The sequence below is a fragment of the Solea solea genome, chromosome 9 (assembly GCF_958295425.1).
Source record: "Solea solea chromosome 9, fSolSol10.1, whole genome shotgun sequence".
In the NCBI taxonomy this organism is placed as follows: domain Eukaryota; kingdom Metazoa; phylum Chordata; class Actinopteri; order Pleuronectiformes; family Soleidae; genus Solea; species Solea solea.
Window position 1 is genome coordinate 15995781 of NC_081142.1, and position 8906 is coordinate 16004686.

The 8906-nt window shown below is 37.7% G+C and overlaps 1 protein-coding gene across 1 annotated transcript; it reads left to right on the forward strand.

Annotated features, from left to right (window-relative positions):
- The first annotated feature begins 630 nt into the window (after window positions 1–630).
- acer1 (alkaline ceramidase 1) lies at window positions 631–6113 on the forward strand. Its single transcript, XM_058638702.1, has 7 exons — window positions 631–732; window positions 1976–2088; window positions 2200–2314; window positions 2940–3078; window positions 4181–4318; window positions 4411–4548; window positions 4685–6113. Exons 1-7 carry the CDS (start codon window positions 726–728, stop codon window positions 4860–4862), a joined length of 828 nt encoding a protein of 275 aa, XP_058494685.1. The 5' UTR covers window positions 631–725; the 3' UTR covers window positions 4863–6113.
- The last annotated feature ends 2793 nt before the right edge of the window (window positions 6114–8906 follow it).

Sequence of the window (8906 nt, forward strand, 5' to 3'; positions counted from 1 at the left end):
AAATATTCACATTCAATTTAAAAAAACAGTTAATCAATTGTCAAAACAGTTGAGGATTCATTTAATAATCGATTAATCGAGTAATTGTTTCAGCTCTAATTTATATAGCCCTTTTCTAGTCTTGACGACCATTCAAAGCTGCTTTACACTACAGTTTTGCCGTTCACCCATTCACACTTTCACACAGCACATTTTCTACCACTCATCTTTCAGCACAGCTGTCAGGAGCAACAGATGATTCAGCAGAAACAAAACAGACTTTTTTTCTGTTTAAAAATTGGACAGAACTTGTGTCTGGCTGCTTTTATTCTGAAATCTCCATCGGTGGCAGTGTTGACCTGGTGCATTAAAGACAGGTGGACACACAAGGTTGAGCCTCCTCATCCACAGCAGACCTATTACACAGACATGACATTCGATACATTCGAGGTCGGATATCATGTTAAATATTTGTCATATCTAATTGACTGCGTGTAATTTCTCCACATCAGGTATTCATTTTACACATGTTTATTATTCTACACCTGCGTGTGCGTGTGCGTGTGTGTGTGTGTGTGTTTAAACAAAACAAAACAAAACAAAAACAATTAATCAGTCCATTCCAGACATTTCCCCTCGATGACACAGGGTCGGGAGCGGTTTGAAGCTCCGCCCACTAGCCGCACCTGTCGCACCACCTGCAGCAGGACTCACGCACCGGAGGAGGCTGTGGCTGCAGCAGCGACATGGGGGGTAAGATCCGATCCCGTCTCACTCTCAGTTCCACTGATTTTTATTCACGTGTGTTAATACTTTCTTATAGAAACTGACTGGAAAGGTGTAAAACTGTTTCACATCTCCGGCTAGAATAATCCTGTTATTATTCCTGTTGTAGTGCGCGTGTATCTGTGGTACAAAGTAATTATAAGTCTACTGTGTTCTTTCAGGAGTCACATTAATAGGTACACCTGTAAATACATGTCATATTTTCTCATACTCCATGTCAAGTTTAAAAGACGGTATACTTGGGTTTGTTGTTGAATACTAAATTGGGTAAATGTTAGATTCACAATTTATCAGTTATAAGTATTCCTCTGTAATTCATTTAAAAAATACATGAATACATTAAATAAAGTACAACTTACTGGGGGAAATTAATTAGTTTAAAAGCTGGTGTCAATGGGTTTGTTTGATAGAGTCCGATGTTTGATTACACATGGCACTAGTTTGTGAGAAGAAGCAGAGAAGAAAACAGTAACTGGGTTATGTTGTAAGATATTTTCAAATTAAGATGATCCCATTTCTCTTAAACTAGTAGTGTCAAGTAGTCATATTTTAAATGACACTGATATTGCTGTAGTTATTTCTGTTCTAAAACTAAAAATGTATAGTCAGCCAAGTCTACTGTGGTCATTCAGTAGTCACGTTATTAGATTACACCTGTAAATCCTTGTCATATTTATTTTTTTACATGTAAAGTACAGAAAATAATAAGTTTAAAAGCTAGTGTCATTGGGTTTGTTGTTGAATAATAAATGGTCACACTCACAATATATCAGTTCTAAGTCAATTATAAGAGCAAATTTGGGGGTGGGACAATTTATTTTTAAAATGACTTCACCAAACAGGTGTGATCACTAATCTTGTGCGGAAAGGGCTGGAACTGCTTTTTAACATTTACAGCTGAAGTTTGAAGAATTAGATGTTTGGCACTAGTTTGTGAGAACAACCAGAGAAGAAAGTGTTTTGAGTTCTGAATTGTCCTATGAATGTCACTGATACATGACATCACTCTGCAGTTACAGTCGTTGACAAATGCACTGATAAACGCTCGGATGTGCATTTAAGTGTGCTGCTGACTGTGTTGCGCCACATTTGAATAAAAGACGGGAAAAGTTCATTTACATTAAACCAAATGTTCTGCCACGGTTTAAACCTCGTGTGGAGAACAGATGAGATACAAACAGGTGCACTCTGGTCCCTCTCTGTCTCACAGGCGTCTACTCCAGTGAGAAGATGGCAGGAGTTTTTGCCTACGAAAGTTCCGAAATTGACTGGTGTGAAGACAACTACAAACACTCGGAGCATGTGGTGGAATATTTCAACACTGTAAGTTCTCCATCAACACAAACATGTTTTTGTTTTCTCATAACTGCCAGTTAAATTAACGCTGTTGTTGTTGTTTTTTTACGTTCTTTTTGGTCGTTTTTCCTCCTGCAGATGAGCAGCTTTGTTTTCTTTATCATATCTCCCGTCATGCTCTACCTCCTGCATCCATACGCCAAGGAGAGGAGCCTGTCAGTCCACATGGTTTGGATCATGATGCTTTTTGTTGGTCAGTCGCTCGTTCTTACATAGTTCATCCATAACTCACCATTTCATAATACTTACAGACGTGTGTCTTGAATCTCAAGGAAAATCAGTTTTCCTCACGTGAACATGAGTCACTAAGCCTGTTAGACATGAACAACTGTTCTGTGTTGTTTCAAGTTGTTGGTTCAGTTTTAATTTGATGAATGAATGAATCCGACTATCTTTGTCTGACGATGACAGACGATGAAATGTCGCCATACAGTAACTGCCAAGTAGGCAGTAAGTGTAATGATCCCCAAATGAACATGAAGTCCACCAGCACTGTGGCACAAAGATTTATTTATATGTTAGATGGTAATGATCATGATGTGGGTCATTAACAACTCCAACAGTTTCTCAATTGATCATATGTTGTAATTTTATTGACTGACTGAATATTTCATTAATTCTGTCAATCAATAATCAACTAAAAAAGAAAATTCCACCATCATTTTGATTGTAAATGAGAAGAAACTTCCAGAAAACCGGAGATTTTTTCTGCTCTTTGACTAAACCATTATCAATTAGAGTTTAGATTAACTTTAGATACATTCCCAAAATGTCTCTTTTAGTTATTCTGTATTCCTTAACCGTTTCTCTTCTTTCAGGGCTCTTCTCGGCGTATTTCCACATGACTCTGAGTTTTGTTGGCCAGATGTTGGACGAGCTGTCCATCCTGTGGGTGTTGGCAGTGGGATATGCCACCTGGTTTCCCCGCAGACTGTTTCCCTCTTTTATAAAAGACAGGTACGTATGATAACCTTACATACCGTGGTTTACTGTTTACAGGTTTGCTTCTGCCGTTATTCAGCAAACGCAGCACAGCATATCTTTCCATGCTCAATTATCCTTCAATAATAAGAAGACAATAAAAAACACCCACAATGTCATAGCGTCACTCTGAAACCTAAGCTGTTTGTGCTGACAGCCCCTACAAGTGTCATTGTTCCAAAGACACACTGTGGTGCCGTCGTCTTCACCTGAACGGGACAGACAGGGGCTCTCACTATTGTGAGGAACTGGAGCTACACCTACTCTTTGTTAATATTTAACCACAAGGTGGGCAAAAGATGAATGAAAGTTTCATGAGCACCTGAAGAAACACCGCCCTGGCTAAATAAACTCATATGTTGGACTGTGTTTGTCCTCGTCACCATGACTGGATCAACTGAGAGTCAGGAGGCTGAGTGTTGTTTTGGGAATAATCTCTCAGAGCTAATTTTAGGTCATGCAGCTCACAACATAAAGAAAATAAGCCATTTATTTCCATTATTTTGATTCAGAGAAACGGCAGCAATAACTTCCACCGTACAATACCTGTTCAACAGGTGTATCAATTCTCTCAGGAGGAGATAGAGAGAGCGCAATTAGCGATAAAAGAGAGTGAATAGTAATTTTATATTCTTCAGATATCCAGAAAAGGGCCACATGGCTGCCTTTAAAGGTTTGTGAGCCAGTCCAAACATGGCCCATTCTGAAGCATGGAGTTTGCATGTTCTCCCCGTGTGTGTGTGGGTTTTCTACGGGTTCTCTGGTTTCTTCCCACACTCCAAAAACATGCATATTTGGGGATTAAGTCAATTGGACTCTCTAAATTGTCTCTGTGATGGACTGGCGACCTGTCCAGGGTGAACCCTGCCCTCATGTGGAGGATAAACCAGCAGAAGATGAGTGAGATACAAGCTCAGACAGTGATGATGTGTCAAGAGTTTGGACAAGAGCGAGACAGCCTGTCCATCTCCTGCGTGAACTTAAAACTAAAGTTCAGGCGTCTCACTCCTGGATGATTTCCATGTCTCATCATACAGAACATTCACATAAACCTTTTCCTGTCTTTTTTTCACCACAGAGCTACATTTTCACGACTCGTCATGCTGATCACCGTCATCACCACGGTGTCCTCGTTCGTCAAACCCACAGCCAACGCCTACGCTTTAAACTGCTTTGGCCTCCATCTGCTTTACACTCTCGCGATTGAGATGAGAAGGTATGAAAAATATGGCCCTTTTTCAGGCCCCTGTGAGTGTATTTGTGGTGCAGTTCGTTGTTTTATCCCCTCTCTCTTTCTCTCTTGCGCAGCTGCACTGACCCGAAGGTTCTGCGACTCGCTAAGATGTCGGTGGCTCTGTGGGTGCTCGCCATCGCCTGCTGGATCGGCGACCGTTTTGGTTGCAGCTTCTGGCAGAAGATAAACTTCTGCTACCTGCACAGTATCTGGTAGGTCCTGGCTTAGTTATGTCCTGTTTTTTTCTTTTTCTTATCAACATTATGAGGCAATGAGATAAGGTTATTCCTGTCAAAGACATGATCACGTACGGTATATTTATTTGAATTTTTTTTTTGTATCCTCCAGGCACATTCTCATTGTGATGGCGGTGGCTTATGGCAGCACCCTGATAGCTTACCTGGACGCCAACTATGAGATACCGTACTCACTTCCTGGGCTTCAGTATTGGCCGTGTGATAAATGGGCTGTTGGATTACCTCACATTGTGCTGAAGAGCACTTCTAAAACACGTAAGCGGTGCTAACGCAGTCGTGTTTTAACTGAAAGCAGAACATTTCTATTCATGCACTACATTAGCACAGTATTTCCTCTGTTCTAAACCACAACATAGACCTCATCAGCAGACGCCCGTTACATGAAATCCGTGCAACAAGTTTGTTCCCACCAACCAGAATTTAAACCTGAAGAATCTGATCTCACTTCATGACTGACAGTAGAACACAAAGCAAAAAAAAGAATTGTTTTGTTTCCACCAAGGGTGGATTAACAAACAGGCCACCTACACTGAACAAGAATGCATAATCTACACATCAAACTTACCATCTATCTGAAGTTATATCTGAGTTATTTATACTTGGTTGTTGTGTTTTTTTATTTACGAGTTATGCAGTGACGTTAATGTAAATCAAACCTGTTGTTTGAGTCTCTTTCCTTTCAAGCCATGATTATGTTTTTTTCATAGTTGACTGATCTGGAACTTTATGTGTGTGAGAGATGAACATTAGATTCACTGATATTTTTTCTATATATGACAGTCATTGTTTATCACAATGACTGTCAATGTGTTTTTTTAAATTACAAAATGTCTATAGACATATATGTATATGTATATGTATATGTATATGTATATATATATATATATATATATATATATATATATACATATATATATAAGCATTTGTGTTTTTGTATAAATCAAGTCATTTGCAAATATTTTCAAGATACGATGAATGCACATTTTATTCTGCATGTGACAGATTAAACCTGTGTCCTGTGTATGTTTTTGTGACCTATTCTTCAGTGAAATCTGTTGAAATGGAGTTTTAGAAGATCTTTTTTTTGTTGAGGTGATGTTTTGAGAATATTCAGGCACACTGTGGCTGCATTCACCGGATTTTTCAGGAAGGACACAATTGATGGAACAATAGCTCCTTTGCACAAAGAAATGCACACGCTTTCTCTGCTCTGCAGTGTTCAACAGCGACATCATATGAGCGGTGATGATAAACACACATTTGAAAGCACCCTGTGCTCTGAAATGTGACTGAATTGAATATGATAAATCAAAGAGGCAGGTACAGCATGATACAGCATGTGCCGGAGAGTTAATTATCTGTCATTTTTTTAAGCTTTTCATGATATGACAATATGTAGGAAAACTACAAACAAATATCTGTTAACTTACTCTAGTATTTATACGTATTGTGTATTGTACTGTATGTATGATTAATTGTGGTTTGGCCACTATTACACAGTAAAATACTTACAATGTTAATTAATGTTTGACTAGTTTTTTCATTTGCTGTTTTAGTTTGACACTTAAATGAGAAAGACCAAATGTCCAAATGAGATCACATGTTGTTTTTCCCTTTATAGGAACATAACAAAGATGAAAGTAACCGAGGTGTAAAAAAAAAAATGACTACAGAGTGCCACGAACAAAGGGAACAGATTCCACTTAGGAACCCAAAGCTAAAACCACAAAAAGGAACAATTACAGGGATCTAAGTCACATGCAGACTGAGCTAAAGAAGAGATGTGCCTTCATGGAACATAATCCTCAATGTTGTTAACATGGGTTCATATGAAGTGTATTTATTTTTTTCTCTGCCAACAACTTTAAAAGGTTCTATTTGAGACACATTATTTTTACTTACTACCTTTTTCAATCTTGCACCTGGCAAATACTCCATATTACAAAAAATTACAAAAAAAACCCAAAACAAAAACCAAAACTAATGACAAACCCCAAACTATTCTAACCTTGCATTATACGCTTTTGTTTTATTTTTTTTATTCTACTGTGCGTATTAACTGCAATTTTTTTGAATATCTATATTTTTAAAGAAGAAAAATGCTATAATATTCTACTGAATTTAGTTAAAAACAACAGGATGTGTTATATATACAGTATGTTGCTTTTAAACAGTGCAGTGAGAGAGTTGAACATTTTGGTTTTACAAACAAATAATCTACCGCTGAGCCTTGAACCTTTTGTGTAGACTACCAGATTAACCTTTTTTAAACCAGCAGGTTCACTGTTTTTGTCCAATTAATCAGAGATTATGTAAACATTAAAGCTCCAGTTCTGAAAACTGATCTGGTTAAAAAAAGATTAAGGAAATACTGTATCTCAAACTGTTTGAAGCCAAGTGTGAATTTTAACTGCATGGGGGCGCCCTCTGCTGTTAGAGGAGAAGATTACACGTTGGTCCCCCATTTTCTAATTGTTATGGGTTTTTTTGATTTATGGCTAAAAGTCCATAATATACAAGCATATTATTATGACATGGGACGGAATATGCTTTATAAGCGAAGGATTAACTACTTTTTGCACTGCAATTTTGTGTTTATAAATAATAATGACAATAGTCCTAACTCCTCACTTTTTTTGATACTTTCACTTCTGAAACTTTAGTACATTTTATTTCAGAAAGATTACGTTTGATACTTAAGTACAGTAAATGTCATATACTTTGATTTTTGCTTAAGTAATATTATAAAAAAAAAAACTTGACTTCAATTTCTACCAAAGTCATTTTCCGGTGAGATACTTCAAGTATCACTTTTAGGTACCTTATACAAATTGAATATTTTCATATAGACTTCTTCAGGGCCAGACTGAATCAATCGTAGTGAGTTTGATTCAGATTGGACCAGGATTTGCAAAGTTCTAACAGTTTGTCAAATATTGACAAAATCACACTTTGCACCGTTGCCATGGCAACACCCTTTAACAATAGTTTATGATATTCATCAGATGTAATCTACCATGTGTTTTGAGTGTTTTCACCAAATTTGTTTGATACAATAATCCCTGTAAAAGTTATTCCAAAAATCCTGAGGAAACTTTTTTTTGGTTTATTTTCTGTCACCACCAGGAGGTGATGTTTTCTAACGTCACCGTTTTTGCATAATCATCTTTAGCAACTACCCATCATCAACCATAGCAAGTGGGACACATCATTGAAATAATGCATTCCCTAACCCCTTACCCTACCCTTAATCATCACAACTAATTGCCTAATTGAAATTCTTGACCTAACCTAAACCCAATTCTATACCTAACCCTTAAACCAAGTCTTAACCCTTAAAAGGCCCTTTAAAGTTGTGGGGCCCTGACAAAATGTCCCCACAAGGTCAAAATGTCCCCACAAAGATACAAACACAAACACACACACACACTAGTTTCATACACAGCAATCTCTCCATCTGAAACTGAAACGCTCTGCTGATATTAATATTGTATTTATTATCTTTTCTTTTTTTAAGGTTACGTTGTAGGAGTGCTGTCACCTTTAATTGGTCAGAAGTGTCCTGTCAGGCTGTAAACAGAGTGCAGAGGAAGTGTAGACGTGTCCTTCCCACTCTTTTTCAGATCACTTGATTTACATATTGTGAAAATGTTATATTTTAATTATTTAATGATGCCAAACATATCCTGCCCTCACCTTCTTCTTCTTCTTCTTCTTCTTTTCCTTTCGGCTGCTCCCTTCAGGGGTCGCCACAGCGACTAACAGATCCTGCCCTCACCTGCGGTTTTAAAATAAATTACACATGGAAAAGAGCTAAGCCTTGCTTAAAATGCTTCTTCACATTATATATTTTACTAAAAGTCCTGCAAGTTTGGACAAAATTAATACAGTTACTAAGGGAAATTCATGCTGACCATAAGTACCTTAATATTTATTGAACATTATTTGCTATTAAAAGAAACCCATGGAATGTGTCTTCATTTGTCTCTCTGCACATTTTGAAAAGGAGGATTAAAGATTAATGTCTAAACACAAGTGGGACACTGCCTTTTCTGACAACCAGGTGTCAGATTTGATTCAAGGGGAGAAGCTGGATCAGTTTTTGAGGCACAGGAGAAGGTGGGGCACCAACCCATGCAGTGAGAGAGTAGTGACCTTGTGTCACAGAGCTGAGGCCTGATAATCTCACATCAAAGTCTGAGCACTATGGAGACTTGACAATGAATGGACTCTAACTCGTTATTAGGAGAAAAACAACAACCTCATAGCAATTTTAATGATGATGAATGGTTTATGTAAGTATAACTGAGACA

Excerpts from the sequence above, each read along its gene's own strand:
- acer1 (XM_058638702.1), top strand. Across the intron at positions 2,089-2,199 it reads TGGTGGAATATTTCAACACT|ATGAGCAGCTTTGTTTTCTT; the intron begins GTAAGTTCTCCA and ends TTCCTCCTGCAG. Across the intron at positions 4,549-4,684 it reads TGCTACCTGCACAGTATCTG|GCACATTCTCATTGTGATGG; the intron begins GTAGGTCCTGGC and ends TGTATCCTCCAG.